Raw genomic sequence first — 24,684 nt, 5'->3', positions numbered from 1 at the left:
AATTTCCTTAAGGCCACGTTCACACGTTCAGTATTTTACATCAGTATTTGTAAGCAAAAACCAGGAGTCGGTGAAAAAAACAGAAGTGGTGACGTGTTTCTATTATACTTTTCCTCTGATTGTTCTTCTCCTGGTTTTGGCTTACAGATACTGATGAAAAATACTGACCAAATACTGAACGTGTCAACATGACCTAAAAAGTGATGTCTTAATTACTCAAGTACTATTAAATGGATATTATAAGATTAGAAAAATGTTCTGGTTTTTCCTAAATAGGTCCATGAGGTGTGGGTGTCTAGTTTTACGACTCAGCTTAGAACACGTGAAGAGAGCTGAGTGGAGTAAGGAGACCATTTTTTTCTAATCCCAGACAACCTCATGGACAGTGTCGGACGCAGGTGCCAATGACCCACCATTTATCAACTCCAGGGCCCCACTTTTTCACTACATGCAAATGTGACAATATTCTCAACCACAAATTTAAATAACAATGAACTGGGTGGATTGTTAAATGAATAAGATGCCGCCTTTGTCTGTCCATAGTGATTGAAGTATTTAGTGCTAAGTACTGCTCATATAAGAGGGTGGTGTTCCACTCTGGAAGAGTGGCCCACCGGAGGATTCTCCTGTCTTCCTGTGGGCCAGTCCAAGCCTGCTCATGGACTATGTAGAAGTTCCTGATCAATCAATTATTACTTATGCCAATTTTTTTGCGTATTATATAGCAAAACTGCCCTATAGATTCCAATTATATTATTATAAGTAATCATCTGTAAATGTAGAATTATGTTGCTTCCATCTGAATTTATAGAGCACTTGTTCACTTCACTATATAATGTGCGATATAATAATACCAACATTTACTGAAGCAACATAAATAATGGATTTAGGTAACAACGGCTTCGCTTACAGCATAAATAGTTGTAGAATTTTAACTAGGCCACTTACAATCGCAAGAATCCCGCTGGGAGACCTAAAGCTAGTTATGCCTTTTTCTAAATTGTTTTTTATTGTATTCCCTTCTGACACATTAAGATGCATTTCTACCTAACAGAAAAAAGCCTCAGTAAATAGAAGTCTTTCAGTTATTCCCTTCCGTCAGCTTGTTCATAATTCTTTTCAACCATTTCTTAGTTATGGCTATATCTGGAAAAGCAGCCTGACAGTTGTCTAAAATCTAACAAAAAAAGTTTCTGCTTTCTTTCAACAATAGCACCACGCTTTTCCACAGGTTGGGTGTTGTATTGCAGCTCAGCTTTGGTCACTTAAATAAAGTAAAGCTGCAAAACTTCCTTTGTGAATGAAAGCTGTTGTGTTTTTCCTTTCTTGGACCTCCCTTTTAAAGGTGTTCTCAAGGAATGGAAGGAAAATAAAGAAAGAAAATGTAATTATGAATAAATTCCAAAACACATTTAATTAGAAATCACATGTGATTTGTCTATGGAGGTGTTCACTATAATACTTTAGCATGGCAGCCATCTTTACATTTATATTAAGCTGTCCTACATTGTTAATAGGACATGTGCCTGTGAGCATGTGCAGTAGGATGTGCCTGTGAGCATGTGCAGTAGGATGTGCCTGTCAGCATGTGCAGTGGGATGTGCCTGTGAGCATGTGCAGTAGGATGTGCCTGTGTGCATGTGCAGTAGGATGTGCCTGTCAGCATGTGCAGTGGGATGTGCCTGTGAGCAAGTGCAGTGGGATGTACCTGTGAGCATGTGCAGTAGGATGTGCCTGTGAGCATGTGCAGTAGGATGTACCTGTGAGCATGTGCAGTAGGATGTGCCTGTGAGCATGTGCAGTAGGATGTACCTGTGAGCATGTGCAGTAGGATGTGCCTGTGAGCATGTGCAGTAGGATGTGCCTGTGAGCATGTGCAGTAGGATGTACCTGTGAGCATGTGCAGTAGGATGTGCCTGTGAGCATGTGCAGTAGGATGTACCTGTGAGCATGTGCAGTAGGATGTGCCTGTGAGCATGTGCAGTAGGATGTGCCTCTGAGCATGTGCAGTAGGATGTGTCTGTGAGCATGTGCAGTAGGATGTGCCTGTGAGCATGTGCAGTAGGATGTGCCTGTGAGCATGTGCAGTAGGATGTGTCTGTGAGCATGTGCAGTAGGATGTACCTTTGAACATGTGCAGTAGGATGTACCTGTGAGCATGTGCAGTAGGATGTGCCTGTGAGCATGTGCAGTAGGAAGCTCTGGAGATAACCTATGCCATATACAGGTCACAGCAGTGGAGCATCCTCCTGCACATGCTCTCAGGTACCAGTCCTATTAACATTGTAGGACAGGTTTCTAATATTGAAAAGTCGGCTGCTATATTAATGCTCTATAGTGATTTTTTTTTTGGAAAGCCCAAGGTCGTGCTGTATACCTGAGTGTGCTAAAAAAATGACTAATGATAACACAGAAAAGTTCATTAAGATGTGGTGAATCGTAGCCCTCCCAACAGGAGAAAGACTCCCAATAACCGTTCCCCATTCCTCCAAGCCAGAAAACCACTGCAAGGGCCAGAGACTAGTGATCACTCCTAGCTAAACCCCATTTTGCTCCCAGCATCTGCCTGAACAAGCGAGAACTAGAAGACATGGATGGTCGGCTCCCTTACTATGAGAGGAGACAGCCACGAGTCAGGGGAGGAGCGAGAACTGATGGCCTCACACTACGCCCTAGACCAGTCAGGCAGGAACCCATAAGGGAACCTAACCAGGAAAAGTCCTTGTGACAGACAAGGGTGACACACAGAGGAAAAACAATCAAATAATGAAGGTTTTCTAGTCTAATACGACCAATACCTTAAAAACTCCCTTTCCTAGCCAAAAGGACCGGAAAGGGGTGTGTGATGAAAAAATCTAAAAAAGTGAAGTACAATGCAAAGTGCCACAAACTCCAGTGGGTTCCTCATTCCCAGTGAGTTAAGGCGCCCCAGTTTCCCCACTCCTGGGGGACTTCGCACCTCGGCCTCTCAAACTTTCCAACTTTCCCGACCTAATGTCTGTGATCCTGGAGGGCCAAGTTTTCAGCCGGATAACTACATAAGCCACCTGGCGTACTTCCTACTGAACCCAGTGTGCGTAATGTGTCGCCTTTTTCGAACGATACTACACTTGATCTTTGCCAAAACTAATAACAAATGTTACTTTTCTAATTACAATTATTTCTAAGTTTGTTAATAATAACATTTTGTCTTTATTTTTTTCTTCTCATGGAGATCCCCTTTAAATATAGCCTTCACTCTAGTTGTCACCCAGCTTCTTAGGATTCAGAACAGTAAAAATGGCTAACTTGTGCAATGAAATTTCATCCTGCGCCATTTTTTGTGAACTAGTAGATTTGCCATTCCAGAGGCCAAGAAAGCTGGATAACAACCTTTTGGAAGCTGTAATGTCTGCCATATTAATTATTATAATGCTTTTCCAGAAAAATATATAAAAAAAATAGATGAATAGAATTTTTAACATCAATGTGCCAGAAGGGGTAACATAATTAAATGAAGTTTTCAGGCAGGGTTCTTCCTGCTGCTGTATCTGGCACAATGTTATATCTGTCAGTATTTATACATTAATATGTTTTCTACCACAAATGCTTCAAGTGAGTGTTCACCGGCCCTCATTGTAGCTCCATGTCATCTTTAGTTGCAAATTAGTTTTTATTTAATACAGATCTTCAAATCAAATAGTTACATACAGTCTTAAAGGAATTCTGTCACCAGTTTTTTGCTACGTAATTTGAGAACAGAATAAAGTAGAGGCTGAGACCCTGATTCCAGTGATGTATCACTTGCTGGCCTGCTTGCTTTCATTTTGATACAATCAATGTTTTCTCTGCTGCAGATCTAGCAGTGCTCAAATGCTGAGCCCTTTATAACTCCGCCCACATCATTGATTGGCAGCTTTCTGTGTGCACTGTACAGTGACAGAAAGCTGCCAATCAGTGGTGGGGGCGTGGTTACACAGAACAAGTTGACTAGGAGGGACAAGACACCTAGTCCTGTTTTGATAATCTCCTGCTCGTAAAACACTAATATTGAAACAGTAACATACAGCCCAGTAAGTGACACATCACTGAAATCAGGATCTCTGCCCCTACATCATGATGCTCTCAGATTACATAACACAAACCTGCTGACAGACTCCCTTTAAGATATAAAGTTCTGTTTGCGTCCACCACTAGAGGGAGCTCAGGAGTTTACTACACACTGTCTTATTATTGAGATCTATGTGTACAAGTATGCAGTGAGCTTCTATGCTCCTCCTAGTGGTGACTGGGATATTTTATGAAATTTGTATCACAAAAAAATGAAACCCCAGCAACTATAAAGATAAAATTAAGTAACTATTTAACACAGAATTTTGGATCTGTTTGAGTAACAACCAGCTTGGATCAGTTTGACGCAAATTCTGTGTTTAAGCTGTTGCCTCTGCATTCACTTCTGAATTGTCCATTAATTACACAATCATCGTTATTTGATGTGCAATCACTTTCCATTATCTGTATTCCATCACACAACACATCACCTATCGTTTGATGCAAGAATGAATGCAGCATTGATGATCGTACCTTTTAAGGCCTGGCTTCTGTGTCTTCTGAGGTGACCAGTCAGTATTCGGAAGCTTTATCTATAAAACAAAGGAACAGGGAACAATGAAATCGTACACATCACCCCTTTGTTCTTTGGCTGATGAAAGCACAATTAATTTTTTTTGCTAGGACAAGTGTTTTCCTAGCTCCAGTCTCATCGAGACCCCCAACTGGCAAGATTTTTAGCATATCGCTGCATGAGACCAATTTGCATACACTCATCCTTAATTACATTTAAATGGAGATGATTTGCAGGTGGCTTGGTTATAATGAAAATCTCATATATTACAGGAAGGATTTCTATTGTAGATAACAAGAAACTGTAAAACCCTTATTTTTTTTTCTGTTTTAAAGCAGCCATCACATTTTAAATAACAAGAGTCATCATCTGTTTGCAAATATTCTGTCCACAAATGTGTCGACTGCTTAGAATACTTCTACTCCTGGGAATGATCACTGTGTGAACCAAAAAGTAATCAAACCAGTAGGTTTTGTAGAAAAGAGAACCTGTCATCGTGTGGATTAAACTTGACCTACAATTTTTGTCAATCCAATTAGGAGAGCTGAGAGGGGTCACATGACGTGTTTCCTTGCAGCTCAGCTCCTCAGGGGTGGGGTTAACTTTTTCTGATTATTTTCCATTTTTTTAATCACTTTAGGTGACCTATTAATGGTGGTTCTATTTCAGATTATAGCATTGAAGAACAGTTTGAGTCCTAATGGAAGTTTTACCTTTTCAAATAATCTGTCATGGCAAATAAAATGTCATTACAGCAATGATTTTGTGCTAAAAGCAAACGATTTATTGGACATTCACCATCACTTATGTTTTGCATGATGGAGAGACTGCATAGAATACTTGTTGTCCTAGAACCATTATGTAGGCTTTCACTCATGCCTATGGAGGCGTGACTTGAAAATCCAAGGCAGGACTATTCTGGGGAAAGAGATACCCCATCGGACTAATCCTGCTTCATTAAAATGAACCACTTGGATATGGAAGTAGTGATGCCACTGTATAGTCACTTATCCCCCAATAAGAATTATACCTTTTTTGTAGAGATCCAACATGAAACATCTAGAAGCCATATGCTATACAGGCTTATAGTGCACTTAGGATGTGCCAATACATTTCGAAGAAGAAGTAGAAAGGCACTGACACTCTCCACTGCACTTCTAGTCTGATTTGCATATGGCTTCTATCCTAGATTTCTCATGACTTCTACACACCCATGCCACTACATCTATATGAAAAAAAACATACTGACAGGGTCCCTTTATGCATATACCCAAAATAAAACTACATCGCAGTAGTAAATCGCTTAAAACACCTTATTAGACTACAAAAAATATCTGCACCCATAAGGCTATAGTTGATAACAGGGTACTTTATTTCAACAGCAAAAAAAAATAAAAAAACAATGATTTTTCATTCCTTCTCTCCAGCGAACGCTGCTGGAGAGAAGAAATGAATGGCGGCTTCAGCACCACAAGCTGGGGGGACAGTGCTTACTGTAGTGCTGTCTCCTGCACAGCACACGGACGGCACATGGACAGCATCCGTGTGCGGTACATGTTTTACACGGACCCATTGACTTTAATGGGTCCGTGTGATACGTGTGCTCCCACGAACACTGACATGTCTCCGTGTTTTTCAAACGGACACACGGTCCGTGAAAACATGCTGACATGTGCAGAGACACATTGATTTTAATGTGTCTACGTGAGTCAGTGTCTCCGGTACGTGAGAAAACTGTCACCACACGTACCGGAGCCACTGACGTGTGAAACCGGCCTTAGGTGTACAACTCCTTCATACTGTAAGTAGTCGTGCTAGAGAGTGCACCTCTGTTATTTTTTGCCTTTTTGGGGGCATATTCCATTCTAAGACACTTTTTTGGCCTGTGCACTTTATCTACATAGCTTTCCACATGTAGGTATTCAAACAGTCAGGTCTGGGTCCTGCTCTTTCACCGTCTATATTGAGGAAAGGATAGCTGTGGAGGTTCCGCACGGCTGGTGGTGGAGTCGATAGATACAGGTTCACACAAATAGGTTTTCTGGTGTTTTATTTTTGTCAACGCATTTCGAAGTTAATACACATCTTCATCAGGACAAAAAACCATTGCCAACAACATGGTACACACACATTTATAACCCTGAGGTTTCAATCATTGGACACAAATGGACACATAAAATGTCATATCGGTGCGAATAATTGAAACCTCAGGGTTATAAATGTGTGTGTACCATGTTGTTGGCAATGGTTTTTTGTCCTGATGAAGAAATGTATAAACTTCGAAACGCATTGACAAAATAAAACTCCAGAAAACCTATTTGTGTGAACCTGAACTTAACAATTCCACCACCAGCAGCGTGAAACCTCCACAGCCATTCTTTCCAGTGATTTCTCCGGTTCTATGACCCATGGCCCTGCAGCAGTTGGTTTCTATGCTCTTTTTGGTGTTGTGTGGTCACAACCTAATCAAGTTAGCATAACCTTTTCTAAAATATTTCTAATTGGATAAAACCCTATTGCGCTTTTCACTTCTTCCTAGACAATTGTAATTTCTCTTTTGAGGCCTACTGACATGTAGAGGTGAACTACAAGAGTTAGGGACCATCCTGTTTGGGTACACCTTGTCGCGGTGGGATGGCTTTTACGCTCATTTGATCTACATAGTGTCAGCTCTAAGTACATTCTTAATTTTCATGTACTATTACTATTTATTACTTACTGCAGGGTATTTGCTCGTTTTGGTTTAATCTTGGATTCTATCATTTGATTTATTTTTTCAGACTATACTGGGATATTCTAGGACAACCTGATACCACGTGCTGCTCCGTGAATCCACGGATAGGCAAATTCCCAAAGATAAAATTTATTGAAGAAAACAAGAATTTGCAGCTTCCTCAGGTTGATTTTAACTAAGGAAGATGAATATCTGGCACCAAAGCGTGTTGTGTTTACATTTTTGTTTTTATTAACTTTTATCTTTTGGAATTTGTTTCTACATTTTTTCACAGAGGAGCGACTAACACCAATCTGTTTTATCTGATCCATTTACCCTTTATTGACCTCCTGCTAAGATGACTGCAGAGACTTGTGGATTCCAGTCTAAGGTGCATTCACAATGCATTTTGGTGCTCATTCAGTGGAATCGTCAGGGCTTACATCCGAAACCCCCGCAAAATGGGATTCAGATGGGGCCATAGACTATAATGGTGCCGACAGAGCAAACATGAGCTCTGCTTGTGCATCATTTTGGGGCATATACGCCTACTGGAGATGCAACCAAAGAAGTGTAGACAGCGTCCAGTCCAGGGCGTCGAATTAAAAAAATATGAAGCTTATTCCGCATAAATAGCACAATATTTTGGCCCATAGTGGGTCTTTTTCAAGTATCCCAGACACAGTCTACTACGTCTGTGTGTCCACCTCCAGTAGACGTATACGCCTAAAAATTATGCACAGCTGAGTGCACATTCGCTCTGTCAGCACCATTATAGTCGGCGCATGTATCCAAAACCCGATTTGCAGGGGGTTCAAACATACGCCCCTATGGGTCCACTGAACGGGTGCCTAAATGCAATGTAATCCACCTAAATGGGGCAACAGCCCCTCACCGGTGATGTTCCAGGCCCCAGCCATGCACATTGTAGACTTGTGCCTATTAAGTACACAGCTCCTTGATACTGGAAGTTGCTGTCACATTATTAGGCAAAAGGAATTAGATGTATATTTTTGGGGATCCATGGGGCTTTTTTTGTATTTCTAGGCAATCTTAAAGGCGCTATCCCTCTTCTCAGTGTACTCTATACAGCTGCTCCAATAATTCCATCTAGTGATGCTTTAAGTTAGATGGGCACAATCCAATTAACAACTTCAGCACATCCATTTCAAAAATGTCAAATATATTAACAGATAATTTACAGTCACCCATCACCGATATGGGACCCTTATACACCCTGTCACTTTAAATTAGGCTCCCTATTGATTTAACATGTTAGACAACAGATTTAAGGTAGATTTGCCCTATTGAGGAGAAGACAATAAATGAAGCAGAAGAGACGAATATCTCCAAAGCATGACATGGCATCATGGTTCCCAGATTTGGAGAGGAGCTTTCTATAGTAGAAGTTCTCCTTTGATTCCACTATCATTGATTATAAGCGTTTCTTGTTTACCAATTACATTGGAAGTCTGCTCACTGTATCCACAATACTCTTGCTGTAATTGCGTTTACTTTCTATTCTAAATGATGAGTCAAAGCAGTAACATGGTGTTCTAAATTGCCTTTTACGGCAAATAATGCATTTGTAAATGAATGCAAGTATTTCTTTCAGGTTGCTGGAAAAAAAATGGATAGTTTTCCACGTTACTTGACAACCATTAATTCTGATTCATAGGGTTTTATATCTGCACAAAAAATAAACGCGGTAATGAAAGTCTTCCCAATGCAACACTGCCACCTGCTGGACACATGACACGCGCATACAGTTTCCTGCTTCAGCTGTACTTAAAAAGGGTCAGTAAAAATAATATGGAGTTATATTAAATTTAATTAATAATATCCACACAATCCAATTAACAACTTCTGCAGATCTATTTCAAAAATAACCTTGCTAATTATGTTAACACATAATGTGCTGCCACCCATATGGGGACCATATGCTTATAATGTACAAAATAAGCTGATCTGAGCATCTGTTAATATTCAACATCTAAATATCCACAATTTTAAAGTAATAGGCTTATTGAACCTCCTGTGGATATGGGAATCAGAAAATGGACAAATGGTAAACGGTTAAATATTCATCAAAGATTAAGCAAAAATGTTTGTTCTAATAGGCACTATGTTCTGTACCATTCGCAATGGCATTGCAACGATAACTTATAGTTAGAGATAGTAATTCGATTTACACTGCCCTTGTCCAGCATCCAGTCTTGTCCTCTGTGTCGGCCAGTATTCACTTCCATGCATCCTGGTGCTTATTGTAATATTGCAGGGCCACAAGTGTCCAGAATTCTGAAACAAGGATGTCAAGGGCAGAAGAGACGACCAGCATCCAGGTCATGGACATGGAGAGTGCAATTCACATTGCTCTTCTATACTAATGCCTGCAGTCGAGCTGCAGGGATTCTGAGCAACCTTGCATTGCTTTCTCACCGAAAATGAGGACTTCACTTGTGGCTCCACAGTTTTGGTAACGTTGAGGGGCCTACAGGTTGCATCTCTACCCAAGTTACGAAATATCTGATTGACCTGTTATAGAAGTTCATAAGGTTGTTCTGAGCTAGGTCGAGATATCGCGTATTTAGTGTTAATTTGACGTTCACACAAAATGAATTCAGCATCTTAAAATCGTCAAATTTTTCCACACATACTCATAATCTTTTTGTTGCAGGAATGCGCAAAAACAATGCAACAAAACATGCAGTCATCTTACTTACTGGTTTCGGGCAGGGTGGGCTCTCCTCCTTGAGTGACAGTTCTGGTGAGGAGCAGAGCTGCATTATTAGTTGAACTATAAAGCTGAGCACAAGTTCTGCTGTAACACATTCAGCTGTCATTTACACACAGAACTGACAAGGCACTGGAACAAGCATACAGCTCTGGACAGTGAGAGCCATGATGATGATTAAGCAATCATACTAGAGAGCAGGTATGGACTGGGACTGAAATTCAGCCCTGGCATTTGAAATCACACAGGCCCATGCTGTCCCCGTCCCCCAAGCACCAGATGGAATATTTCACTAATATTTTCCTGGATGGAGGAAAGCATGATTTACTACATGACCAATATCTCTAATGATTCCCGTGGTCTGCTGGGATAAGTAATGGAGTCAGTGACTTTGTGCTCCTTCACAACTCTTAACAGTATGTGTGTCTTGAGAAAACGAATTATGTTAATAAATTATGTTAATAAAGTATCAGACAAGGCAGCCCATGACCAGACAGCTTATTCATCTTTAGAAAATGTCAGAGTTTTTAAAAATGTTGCAAAAGACATCAGGAATTTACGTCTCTTTCCACTCTCTATAGACTTCTTTATTTAGTCTGTGGTGTCCTAGTGTAAGACTCGTGAACAATGGTCTGGTGACATCTTTAAACCACTTGGAATCTTATGAAACCTGAAGTGGTTAAAAGACGATAAAAAAACTAAACGTATGAACAGCAGGATGTTTTTAGGAATGCGTATTGTGGAGACAAGAGGGGGGGTCCATGGGTGCTCTCGTCCACTGGCCCGAGACACCATGGCCCAGGGCTTATCCCACTGAAAACTGCTCTACTTTTCTTGTGGGCATAATACTACTCAGACAACACAGAGGGAGGGTAAACAGTGTAGCAATACTTTATTGAACCACAAAACAGACAATAACACATAGAACAGTCCCAGCAAAATACCCAAAAAGGTGCAAAATTACAGAATCTCACCCTTTCCCGGAATCACCTGGATTAGAACAGCTGGGACACTGGGGCTTCCAGGGCTGACTACTCCCACTAGTGGAAACCCCGCTTTTGGCAGGCAACAACAGAGAGGAGGTAATGACAAGCTTAGGAAGCTGACAGTCCAATGACACACATGGCTAAGTGAACGGATGGTCACAACCTGTTTTTTCGAAACATCTCCATGGAGCCAGGTGATCGATGGGTCCCAATCCTGGCTTCCTCAAATGTAACCATGAAGCTCAGGTGTCAAGTGGGTCCAAATCCTGGCTTCCCCAAACATATGCATGGGTTCAGTGATGGTCAATGGAGTAGATCTGCATTCTTCCAGCCGGGGCCATGATCCACTAAGCTGACATCCTGTAGAATATAAATCTGTGTCCCTCTTGATGGCGCCATGTTGTCCTAGTAGAATGTTCCTTTATGGAGTCATAGTTTCCTGGCTGATGTTCTGTCAAATCTCTTGATTCATCTTGCAGAACAATAGAAATACATTTTTATACCCACATCTGTGACTTAGGTCATCATCCACAGGCCAGGGGGGAGCTGGGATTAGTTTAACCCTCATTGTTTGAGTATGTAACCAATATGCATAGTTCGTCCTCTGTTTTGCAGGTCAACAAACTAGCTGGCATGGGCAATGTGCAATCAGCATATTAACAAACATATATTGTTCAATTACCCTGCATCCCTGTTATCCAAGATAGCAACACAATATGTTACTACAAACATCAACTGAAGAGTCAACGTTTAGTGCTCATATGAACAATAGTCTTTGTTTCTTGACCAGCCAAAGAAAGACACATAAATTCAAAAGTCAACATAAAGATAATAATGTATGTCTTTGGGCCTTATGCCCTGATTCATCAGCACTAGTGTTGAGCATTCCGATGCTGCAAGTATCGGGTATCGGCCGATACTTGCTGTATCGGAATTCCGATACCGGGATTCCGATACTCTTGTGGTATCGGGTATCGGAACAACATTTTATTTTAATTCTCTCTTTTACACATTTTAACATTGTTAAAATGTGTAAAAGAGAGAATTAAAATAAAAAATATCGCTATACTCACCTGTCCGACGCAGCCGGGACCTCAGCGCAGGAACCGGCAGCGTTGTTTGTTTAAAATTCCCGCTTTTACATGGTTACGCGAACTCCCGGCTTGTGATTGGTCAGGGCGCCCATGTTGCCGGGCCGCGGACCAATCACAGCAAGCCGTGACGAAAATACGTCACGGCTTGCTGTGATTGGTCCACGTCCCGGCAACATGGCCGCCATTAACCAATCACAAGCCGTGACGTCACGGGAGGCTGGACTTGCGCGCTTTTGAAAAAGCGCGCGTGTCCAGCCTCCAGTGACGTCCCGGCTTATGATTGGTTGCGCCGCGATCAACCAATCACAAGCCGGGAGGCTGGACACGCGCGCAATTTTAAAATGCACGCTTGTCCTGCCTCCCGTGGCGTCACGGCTTGTGATTGGTTAATGGCGGCCATGTTGCCGGGCCGCGGACCAATCACAGCAAGCCGTGACGTATTTTCGTCACGGCTTGCTGTGATTGGTCCGCGTCCCGGCAACATGGCGCCGTGACCAATCATAAGCCGGGACGTCACTGGAGGCTGGACACGCGCGCTTTTTCAAAAGCGCGCAAGTCCAGCCTCCCGTGACGTCACGGCTTGTGATTGGTTAATGGCGGCCATGTTGCCGGGACGCGGACCAATCACAGCAAGCCGTGACGTATTTTCGTCACGGCTTGCTGTGATTGGTCCGCGGCCCGGCAACATGGGCGCCCTGACCAATCACAAGCCGGGAGTTCGCGTAACCATGTAAAAGCGGGAATTTTAAACAAACAACGCTGCCGGTTCCTGCGCTGAGGTCCCGGCTGCGTCGGAGAGGTAAAGTATAGCGATATTTTTTATTTTAATTCTTTCTTTTACACATTTATATGGTTCCCAGGGCCTGAAGGAGAGTTTCCTCTCCTTCAGACCCTGGGAACCATCAGGAATACCGTCCGATACTTGAGTCCCATTGACTTGTATTGGTATCGGGTATCGGTATCGGATTGGATCCGATACTTTGCCGGTATCGGCCGATACTTTCCGATACCGATACTTTCAAGTATCGGACGGTATCGCTCAACACTAATCAGCACTGGTATTTTTCATGCCATTCTTGTTGAGGAGGGCGTTTAGGAGTCAGACACTCCTGATTCATTAAGAGCCATTTGCCTCCATACACCTCGCCTTAAATCTTATTCTAGTCAAGGGGTTAGATTTCTGGCAAAAGCAACACCAAAGTTCATCCTGAATTATCACACCCCCCACTGTGCCCCTGTCCCACCCTAGATATGTAAATTTTTCAACTTTTCAAAGCTTATTATGCCAGTTTCTGGAGCAAAAGCTTTGATGAACTGGGACCATAGTTTTTTTGCATTTTGGGGGGGAGACTTTTCTTTTTTATTTTTTCATGTAGTATAGAAATTTCTATAGCACAATAGAAAATTATATAGAAAATGCAATCTCTAAATAATGCTGAATTTTGAGAAAAGAAAAAAGGCAAAGATCCCAATATTTCACTATGGGTTACAAATATTTGTGCTTTAAAAATAAGTCTTTTGCAGTGATCAGGAGCAAAAAAAATGGAAGGCACTCGCCACAACTTGGTAAATTCTTTTTTTATTAGCACAAATCCATAGAGAAAATTGCACATTGGTAAAAAGGAATAACTGAGATGCGCTGCAGGCGAAGGCCGTTTCATGTTACATTACGCTTCCTTAAAAAAAAAAGTGTTGAAAAAAAACACCAAGAAAAACACTGCTGAAGTGTAACATTTTTCCCCAAAACATTATGGAATAGATGATGCCAAACTGGCTTACAGCAAAATTGTCTCTGTTGGCTATTGCAACCAATCACAGCACAGCTTTCATTTTTATTAAAGCAGAGTTAGGAATGAAAGCTGAGCTCCGATTAGTTACTATGGGCAAAAAATACAGTTTTTCCTTCCAGACAGCTGCCCTTCATGAGTGTGACAAGCTGCAGTCACACGACCCACCGCACCTAAAATATGTGTACATAACGTATTAAATAATTTTTCTTGATACACACGTCCACATGCTTTGCTTTCTCGATCCCTGAGTTTGCGTCCTACATCAGGCTCTTTAGTGGCACTTGTATGATATTTACTGAGGACATAAATACTCATTAAACCATACAGAACATGACGGCCTTTGAAGATCGCTTCCACTTTAAGTGACTAATATTACACGAGCGACAGATGAATCCCCACTATGTTTCTTCACACTTCCGCAGGTAACATCAGTATGAATAATATATGGGTGTTGGCTGCCTATTTCTTTCACGCTTGTCTTGGATCCTTTAAGTCTCTTCACATTCTAATTACATGGAAAACCCTTTTAAGAATTATTGTCAGATGCATTTAGATCAGTTATGTGAACTCTGAGATGTTATAAATGCGGAATAACCTTCCTTTAATGGGTCCTGCCGGCGATGACTATCTGGTATATGCACAAACCATTTAGGAACATTTTACCCTTATAAAAAAAATACCTGAGTTTTCCTCTTGATTGAAGTCTCTTAAGACCCCCTTTAGTCATTTCAGTCACTCTACCACTAATGGCAGGCCTCAAAGAGTCTACGGAGGTTTCATCCAGCTTTTTACAGACCCTGACTGATTTTTAAAATGGTGTACTTGCTTTGCGCTGAGTTCATATGCTTTCATGTCATGCTATTTTACAGTATTTTACAGTTCAAGGTTTTTTTGTTACAGTGTCTTAATGGCTGCCACATAAAGACTTGCATTACATAGATTTGCATTCATTGTATGCAATACTTAAAGGGTTCAGATTCTCTAAGCCTCAATGATTAGCTCTTATCATGGGTGGTAAGTTGCTGAACATGCGTCATTGTACTGAACGGTGTAAGGTTTGAGTTGGTGGAACTGGCTATTGAAAGGCGATTCTCCAAAAATGTAATGAAATGGTCCCCGTCACATTATTCTATAGGCAGTGTGTTCTAGTCAAGTGTCAATCTGAAGAAACACTGCTCCTGACACCTGTGTCTCAACTGACAGAAGAGCTATATCTTAAGCAGACATACCAGAGCTGCCTGAGAAGTGTGTCAAAACACTAGAAACAAATCTTCTCCATGACTGAGCATAATGGCTTTTTTTCTCCAGGCTCAGTCAGCCAAGGAGAAGATTTCTCCTGTCACAGTTCTTTTCCAGCACCTAACCGGTACATGTGCTTACGAAAGAGATCCCCTGTAAGCTGTTTCTTCAGACAGCAGTCCCTCCTGACATATGACTGGAATGGACTGTCATCTGAATTACCTAACTGAGGCTTTTTTATTACATACTTGGAGAAACCTTTGAGGACTTACGTTTGTGGCAATATTACAGATTCACCTTAAGTAGGTTATTAAAGGGACAGACACAGAGTGAATGGTCCCTGTACAGGCTGTGTTCCTGGCTCCCCACCTGTTTAGACACATGCACATTTTCATACATATTCACATTCGGCAAACAAATATACACAAATATAAAATACACACACGCTAATATATTATGTGCATATTAACACTTTAGACGCACATACGCATTGTACAAAACTGCCCACAAGCAGGGCCGGACTGGCCATCTGGCAATTCTGGCAAATGCCAGAAGGGCCTGTCTTGTCATGGGCTGCCTTGTCTGCTATGTTGTTAACAGAATCGGTGTTCTCAAGACACCCATACTGTTAAGAGTTGTGACGGAGCACAAAGTTGCTGACCCAATCACTCACCCCAGCAGGCCACAGGTATCATTAGAAATATTGGTCTTGCAGAAAATCTTCCTTTCCTCCATCCAGGGTAATATTAGTAATATATCCCATCTGGTTCATGGGGATGGGGACAACATGGGCCTGTGTGATTTCAAACGCCAGGGCTGAATTTCAGCCCCAGTCCATACCTGCCCACAAGCATATATAAAATACGCACACTCACATACCACATACAGATACACAGAGACATTCTTGTGATGCATTTGTTCCGATTACCAGAAATACCAGAATTCATAGTTTTAACAGTCATTTCTTGCCATGTTTCAATAGATGGGTTATGTTTTTCTTAGATCAGCTTGAAGTATTTTAGGTGCTATTAATTTCTTTTTAAAAAAAAATCATGCCTTTTTTACACTTTTCTTTACACTGCTTACTGATCATTATAAATAATCTCTTCAATGTATTGCACGGATTGTTACAATTAAAGGGATAACAAATATGTCCAAGTTATTTACTGATTTGTGACTAGTGTTGAGCGATACTTTCCGATATCGGAAAGTATCGGTATCGGAAAGTATCGGCCGATACCGTCAAAATATCGGATCCAATCCGATACCGATACCCGATCCCAATGCAAGTCAATGGGACGAAAATATCGGAATTAAAATAAACCCTTTATACACTTGTAGGTTCATTCTACATGAAGGAAAACAACAAAGAATAATGTAGGATGTATTGGGGGACGTGGCGGAGACATTAAAGGCACAGAGGTTTAGCCCAATGTAATAGAATAGCAGGATTTTTTTTTTTTTTTATGACGTTCGGCGTTAGAAAGAATTTGACTATGTTATTTTTTATTTTTTTTATGTCACATATTGATGTTTCACTATCACTACTTCAACGCCCTTCACCTTCTTTTTTACTTCTCCCACGCTTTCTTCTTCATTATCCTCATCATCAGCTTCTTTGACATCAACTTCTTCACCTTATTCATCTTCTTCTTCATCTTCTACCTATTATTTTTTGGGTTACATTGTTCATATTCTTTTTATTTTACTATTATCTTCATCATATTCTACTTCTTCATCATATTCTTATTTGTGACAGGCATTCCCGTAGTTGTTATCTATAAAAGTTTGAAGATTACACCTTCCGTTCTGCCTGTCACAAAAGAGTTACATTTGTCCGCGTTCAGTTTGGCCTGCAGCATCAGGCTTTATCCAGGGGCACCACGAGGAGGAACGGACTCACCCCCATACACTGCTTAGTCTTCTTCTGCTTATAATTTAGATAATATTTTTTGCTCTGATATTTAGTGTTATGCTTAATGTTCTTCTGCTCTTTGTTCTGCAGCCTCTTGTTCTTCTGCTTCTCGGTCTTCCAGGTCGTCGTCGTCTCCAGGGTTGTCGTCTCCGGGGTCGTCGTCATCGGGGTGGTCTTCAGGGTCGTCGTCTCCGGGGTCGTCGTCATCACGGTGGTCTTCAGGGTCATCGTCTCCAGGGTCGTCGTCATCACGGTGGTTGTCGTCTCTGGTGTCGTCGTCATCTTAGGGGTGTTCTTCCGGGTCATCGTGTTTAGTCTCTTGAACTTGGAAATGTAGCAGAAGGTACAAGAAGGCTGAGAAAATGCCGAGAACCAGCTGATGGAACTGGAACTCGGATGGCTACCCGAAGGTCCAAGAGCCAATGGAACTACCGAGGACCAGCTGACGTTACTGGAACCCGGTTACTAAGCAGGAGGTACCCGTGCCCGAAAGCACTACCAAGGACCACCTGACGTTGGTGGAATTCGGATACCCAGAGGGAGGCACCTAAGCCAAAGGCTCTGCCCGGAACCAGCTGACGGTACTGGAACCAGGATGGGGAGCAGAAGGTACAAGAGCAAAAGACACTGCCGAGAACCAGCTGACGGTGCTGGAACCCGGATGGGTAGCCGAAGGTCCAAGAGCCAATGGAACTACCGAGGACCAGCTGACGTTACTGGAACCCGGTTACTAAGCAGGAGGTACCCGTGCCTGAAAGCACTACCAAGGACCACCTGACGTTGGTGGAACTCGGATACCCAGAGGGAGGCACCTAAGCCAAAGGCTCTGCCCGGAACCAGCTGACGGTACTGGAACCAGGATGGGGAGCAGAAGGTACAAGAGCAAGTGTCTGCGTGGCTTTTGCAGGACACGATGCCGGCTGCACAGCAGGGGAACAGCTGGCGGTGCTGAACCCCACTGACACATTGGCTGGTGTTTTTCTCTGTGCAGCTAGCAGTACCGGGCCCCAACTGGCGGTGTTGGAGCCCGGGGTCAGCAGGAGGAGGAGAGGGAGCAGAGTGTAGGCCGAAGCCTGCACTGGCGGCAGCTTTTGGGTCTGTTGTGCCTGCGTGGCAGTTGCAGGACACGTTGCCGGCTGCACAGCAGGGGAACAGCTGGCGGTGCTGAACCCCACTGACACATTGGCTGGTGTTTTTCTCTGTGCAGCTAGCAGTACCGGGCCCCAACTGGCGGTGTTGGAGCCCAGGGCTCTGAAGGGGAGCAGAGTGTAGGCCGAAGCCTAATTGAACCAATTTCAAAGGTAACCTTTAACCCCCCCTCAGGGGTTACAAAGTAGAAGAGCCACAGCTTATGCAGCAGTAGTGCTGCACAAGTCAAAGGTTGCTCTTTTAATTTCGCTCCTTGCACACGCTGAGTGAAACACGTATAACATTTAGCCCTTTATACAGTCAAACTGTGTTGGAGGCGCGAGTTCCCTTTGTAATGAGACGCAGCACAGATGTCAAGAATCCCACCTTGGTGCTGGGTGCAGCCTCCTGAGCGTTGTTATTTGCTGTACAGGAGTCTGCGCTGTCGTGTTATCCCCTGGCCTAGCGCTGTTAGCGCTGCCCATGTTCTGGCATCATTTAATGTCGGCCGGTGCATTTCGCGATGACCATGAATCCCAGCCCCGCAGTGTCTTAACATTGTTAAAACACTGCGGGGCTGGGATTCAGGGCCTGGCGCAGCACATATGTTCGCCTCTCACACTCGGGTCCTTACACCCGCTTCAGACTGTGCGGCGTCATCTGATCCCTTATCGCATGCCACGGCCATGAAGCCGCACAGTCCGCAGAAGGCGGAAGGAGATGAGGGACAGGCGAACTGATGCACTGATCATGCCCATCAATCACACCCTCGCAGTCCCAATAACTAAGACAACGAGGGGCGTTGTGTGGGTCAGGGCGGCCGCAGAGGCGCAGGCAGCCAAACCATGATGCCAGAAGACGGGCAGCGCTACCAAGGGGGTTGCAGCGTGTCATTACAAAGGAAAGTCACACCACCGGGACGGTTAAATGGTCACACAGAGGACACATTTTAGACGTGTTTTCAGTTCCACATGTGCGAGGAGAATACGTTTATGAGCCACCTTGCACACATGCAGCATTACCGCTGTACAAGGTGGCCTTTAAAACGTACAAACGCCTGGGGGAGGGGGGACAGGTTCCCTTCAATTTCAGTTCTTGTGTCTGCGTGGCTTTTGCAGGACACGATGCCGGCTGCACAGCAGGGGAACAGCTGGCGGTGCTGAACCCCACTGACACATTGGCTGGTGTTTTTCTCTGTGCAGCTAGCAGTACCGGGCCCCAACTGGCGGTGTTGGAGCCCGGGGTCAGCAGGAGGAGGAGAGGGAGCAGAGTGTAGGCCGAAGCCTGCACTGGCGGCAGCTTTTGGGTCTGTTGTGCCTGCGTGGCAGTTGCAGGACACGTTGCCGGCTGCACAGCAGGGGAACAGCTGGCGGTGCTGAACCCCACTGACACATTGGCTGGTGTTTTTCTCTGTGCAGCTAGCAGTACCGGGCCCCAACTGGCGGTGTTGGAGCCCAGGGCTCTGCAGGGGGAGCAGAGTGTAGGCCGAAGCCTAATTGAACCAATTTCAAAGGTAACCTTTAACCCCCCCTCAGGGGTTACAAAGTAGAAGAGCCACAGCTTATGCAGCAGTAGTGCTGCACAAGTCAAAGGTTGCTCTTTTAATTTCGCTCCTTGCACACGCTGAGTGAAACACGTATAACATTTAGCCCTTTATACAGTCAAACTGTGTTGGAGGCGCGAGTTCCCTTTGTAATGAGACGCAGCACAGATGTCAAGAATCCCACCTTGGTGCTGGGTGCAGCCTCCTGAGCGTTGTTATTTGCTGTACAGGAGTCTGCGCTGTCGTGTTATCCCCTGGCCTAGCGCTGTTAGCGCTGCCCATGTTCTGGCATCATTTAATGTCGGCCGGTGCGTTTCGCGATGACCATGAATCCCAGCCCCGCAGTGTCTTAACATTGTTAAAACACTGCGGGGCTGGGATTCAGGGCCTGGCGCAGCACATATGTTCGCCTCTCACACTCGGGTCCTTACACCCGCTTCAGACTGTGCGGCGTCATCTGATCCCTTATCGCATGCCACGGCCATGAAGCCGCACAGTCCGCAGAAGGCGGAAGGAGATGAGGGACAGGCGAACTGATGCACTGATCATGCCCATCAATCACACCCTCGCAGTCCCAATAACTAAGACAACGAGGGGCGTTGTGTGGGTCAGGGCGGCCGCAGAGGCGCAGGCAGCCAAACCATGATGCCAGAAGACGGGCAGCGCTACCAAGGGGGTTGCAGCGTGTCATTACAAAGGAAAGTCACACCACCGGGACGGTTAAATGGTCACACAGAGGACACATTTTAGACGTGTTTTCAGTTCCACATGTGCGAGGAGAATACGTTTATGAGCCACCTTGCACACATGCAGCATTACCGCTGTACAAGGTGGCCTTTAAAACGTACAAACGCCTGGGGGAGGGGGGACAGGTTCCCTTCAATTTCAGTTCTTGTGTCTGCGTGGCTTTTGCAGGACACGATGCCGGCTGCACAGCAGGGGAACAGCTGGCGGTGCTGAACCCCACTGACACATTGGCTGGTGTTTTTCTCTGTGCAGCTAGCAGTACCGGGCCCCAACTGGCGGTGTTGGAGCCCAGGGTCAGCAGGAGGAGGAGAGGGAGCAGAGTGTAGGCCGAAGCCTGCACTGGAGCAAGTTGAAAGGGAAACTTTAACCCCCCCCCCAGGCGTTTGTAGCTGAAAGAGCCATCGTGTACAGCACTAATGCTGGAAAAGGTAAACTTAGCTCTTTTAATTATGGTCCTTGCACATGCTGAACCTAACACTTATGAAAAGTGTCCCCTCCTACCATGATACCGTTCGGTAGGTGGAACTTTCCTTTGTGATGTGACGCAGCACAGCCGTAATTCTTACCCCCTTGGCGCCGTGCGCCGCCTCCTCAGCGTTGTTTGAATCAGTCCCGGAGCCTGCGCTGTTAGGTTAGCCCTTGGCCATGCACACATTTTGCGCTGCCCGTCTTCTGACATCATTTGGTGTCAGGCTGGCTGCGCCTGTGCGGCCGCGCTGGCCGAGATCCCGCCTCGTACTGTCTTCTGATTTCATCCCACTGGGGGCCTGAGATACGTGGCCATGCACAGTGCATATCCTCGCCTCTCACTCCCCTCCCTACGGCTTCTTCAGACTGTGCGGTGTCACGGCCGTGGCATGCTATTAGGGACCAGCTGACACCGAATAGTCTGAAGAAGCCATAGGGAGATGAGTGAGAGGTGGAGGTTCAGATATGCACTGCGCATGTCCATGGATCTCAGGCCCCCAGTGGGATGAAATCAGAAGACAGTACGAGGCGGGATCTCGGCCAGCGCGGCCGCACAGGCGCAGCCAGCCTGACACCAAATGATGTCAGAAGACGGGCAGCGCAAAATGTGTGCATGGCCAAGGGCTAACCTAACAGCGCAGGCTCCGGGACTGATTCAAACAACGCTGAGGAGGCGGCGCACGGCGCCAAGGGGGTAAGAATGACGGCTGTGCTGCGTCACATCACAAAGGAAAGTTCCACCAACCGTACTTTATCACGGTAGGAGGGGGCACTTTTCATAAGTGTTAGGATCAGCATGTGCAAGGAGCACCACGAAAAGAGGCACTTTTTCCCTTTGCATCATTACTGCTGCACAAGGTGGCTCCTTCAGTAACAAACGCCTGGGGGGGGGGGCAGGTTCCCTTAAATTTAACTTGTTGTGCCTGCGTGGCGGTCGCAGTACACGCTGCCGGCTGCACAGCAGGGGAACAGCTGGCGGTGCTGAACCCCACTAACACATTGGCGAGGTGTTTGGCTCTGTGCGTACAGCACTTCTGGACGGCAACTGGCGGTGTTGGAGCCCAGGGACAGGTGGAGGAGGAGGAGGTTGGAGGAGGTTGGAGGAGGTAGGAGGGATTGCCACACACACAGCAGGGGAACAGCTGACGTTACTGAACCCCAATAACAGAGGAGGGACTGTCGGGACTGTGCGGACAGCACTTCTGGACGGCAACTGGCGGTGTTGGAGCCCAGGGACAGGTGGAGGAGGAGGAGGTTGGAGGAGGTTGGAGGAGGTAGGAGGGATTGCCACACACACAGCAGGGGAACAGCTGACGTTACTGAACCCCAATAACAGAGGAGGGACTGTCGGGACTGTGCGGACAGCACTTCTGGACGGCAACTGGCGGTGTTGGAGCCCAGGGACAGGTGGAGGAGGAGGAGGTTGGAGGAGGTAGGAGGAGGTAGGAGGGATTGCCACACACACAGCAGGGGAACAGCTGACGTTACTGAACCCCAATAACAGAGGAGGGACTGTCGGGACTGTGCGGACAGCACTTCTGGATGGCAACTGGCGGTGTTGGAGCCCAGGGACAGGTGGAGGAGGAGGAGGTTGGAGGAGGTTGGAGGAGGTAGGAGGGATTGCCACACACACAGCAGGGGAACAGCTGACGTTACTGAACCCCAATAACAGAGGAGGGACTGTCGGGACTGTGCGTACAGCACTTCTGGACGGCAACTGGCGGTGTTGGAGCCCAGGGACAGGTGGAGGAGGAGGAGGTTGGAGGAGGTTGGAGGAGGTAGGAGGGATTGCCACACACACAGCAGGGGAACAGCTGACGTTACTGAACCCCAATAACAGAGGAGGGACTGTCGGGACTGTGCGGACAGCACTTCTGGACGGCAACTGGCGGTGTTGGAGCCCAGGGACAGGTGGAGGAGGAGGAGGTTGGAGGAGGTAGGAGGAGGTAGGAGGGATTGCCACACACACAGCAGGGGAACAGCTGACGTTACTGAACCCCAATAACAGAGGAGGGACTGTCGGGACTGTGCGGACAGCACTTCTGGACGGCAACTGGCGGTGTTGGAGCCCAGGGACAGGTGGAGGAGGAGGAGGTTGGAGGAGGTTGGAGGAGGTAGGAGGGATTGCCACACACACAGCAGGGGAACAGCTGACGTTACTGAACCCCAATAACAGAGGAGGGACTGTCGGGACTGTGCGGACAGCACTTCTGGACGGCAACTGGCGGTGTTGGAGCCCAGGGACAGGTGGAGGAGGAGGAGGTTGGAGGAGGTTGGAGGAGGTAGGAGGGATTGCCACACACACAGCAGGGGAACAGCTGACGTTACTGAACCCCAATAACAGAGGAGGGACTGTCGGGACTGTGCGGACAGCACTTCTGGACGGCAACTGGCGGTGTTGGAGCCCAGGGACAGGTGGAGGAGGAGGAGGTAGGAGGAGGTAGGAGGAGGTAGGAGGGATTGCCACACACACAGCAGGGGAACAGCTGACGTTACTGAACCCCAATAACAGAGGAGGGACTGTCGGGACTGTGCGGACAGCACTTCTGGACGGCAACTGGCGGTGTTGGAGCCCAGGGACAGGTGGAGGAGGAGGAGGTTGGAGGAGGTTGGAGGAGGTAGGAGGGATTGCCACACACACAGCAGGGGAACAGCTGACGTTACTGAATCCCAATAACAGAGGAGGGACTGTCGGGACTGTGCGTACAGCACTTCTGGACGGCAACTGGCGGTGTTGGAGCCCAGGGACAGGTGGAGGAGGAGGAGGTTGGAGGAGGTTGGAGGAGGTAGGAGGGATTGCCACACACACAGCAGGGGAACAGCTGACGTTACTGAACCCCAATAACAGAGGAGGGACTGTCGGGACTGTGCGGACAGCACTTCTGGACGGCAACTGGCGGTGTTGGAGCCCAGGGACAGGTGGAGGAGGAGGAGGTTGGAGGAGGTTGGAGGAGGTAGGAGGGATTGCCACACACACAGCAGGGGAACAGCTGACGTTACTGAACCCCAATAACAGAGGAGGGACTGTCGGGACTGTGCGGACAGCACTTCTGGACGGCAACTGGCGGTGTTGGAGCCCAGGGACAGGTGGAGGAGGAGGAGGTTGGAGGAGGTAGGAGGAGGTAGGAGGGATTGCCACACACACAGCAGGGGAACAGCTGACGTTACTGAACCCCAATAACAGAGGAGGGACTGTCGGGACTGTGCGGACAGCACTTCTGGACGGCAACTGGCGGTGTTGGAGCCCAGGGACAGGTGGAGGAGGAGGAGGTTGGAGGAGGTTGGAGGAGGTAGGAGGGATTGCCACACACACAGCAGGGGAACAGCTGACGTTACTGAACCCCAATAACAGAGGAGGGACTGTCGGGACTGTGCGGACAGCACTTCTGGACGGCAACTGGCGGTGTTGGAGCCCAGGGACAGGTGGAGGAGGAGGAGGTTGGAGGAGGTTGGAGGAGGTAGGAGGGATTGCCACACACACAGCAGGGGAACAGCTGACGTTACTGAACCCCAATAACAGAGGAGGGACTGTCGGGACTGTGCGGACAGCACTTCTGGACGGCAACTGGCGGTGTTGGAGCCCAGGGACAGGTGGAGGAGGAGGAGGTAGGAGGAGGTAGGAGGAGGTAGGAGGGATTGCCACACACACAGCAGGGGAACAGCTGACGTTACTGAACCCCAATAACAGAGGAGGGACTGTCGGGACTGTGCGGACAGCACTTCT

General features: G+C 46.1%; 1 protein-coding gene across 2 annotated transcripts in view; it reads right to left on the bottom strand.

Moving 5' to 3' along the window:
• Positions 1–24,684, bottom strand: part of LOC143776622 (protocadherin-10-like) — a 165,047-nt gene that overhangs the window by 49,151 nt on the left and 91,212 nt on the right. For both annotated transcript variants that reach the window (XM_077266138.1, XM_077266139.1), the window contains exon 2: positions 4,564–4,622. In XM_077266138.1, the coding sequence (XP_077122253.1) occupies positions 4,564–4,622 (59 nt within the window). The remainder of the gene's footprint in view (positions 1–4,563; positions 4,623–24,684) is intronic.

Source organism: Ranitomeya variabilis, chromosome 5 (assembly GCF_051348905.1).
Source record: "Ranitomeya variabilis isolate aRanVar5 chromosome 5, aRanVar5.hap1, whole genome shotgun sequence".
Taxonomy (NCBI): domain Eukaryota; kingdom Metazoa; phylum Chordata; class Amphibia; order Anura; family Dendrobatidae; genus Ranitomeya; species Ranitomeya variabilis.
This window is presented reverse-complemented; position numbering and strand designations above follow the sequence as displayed.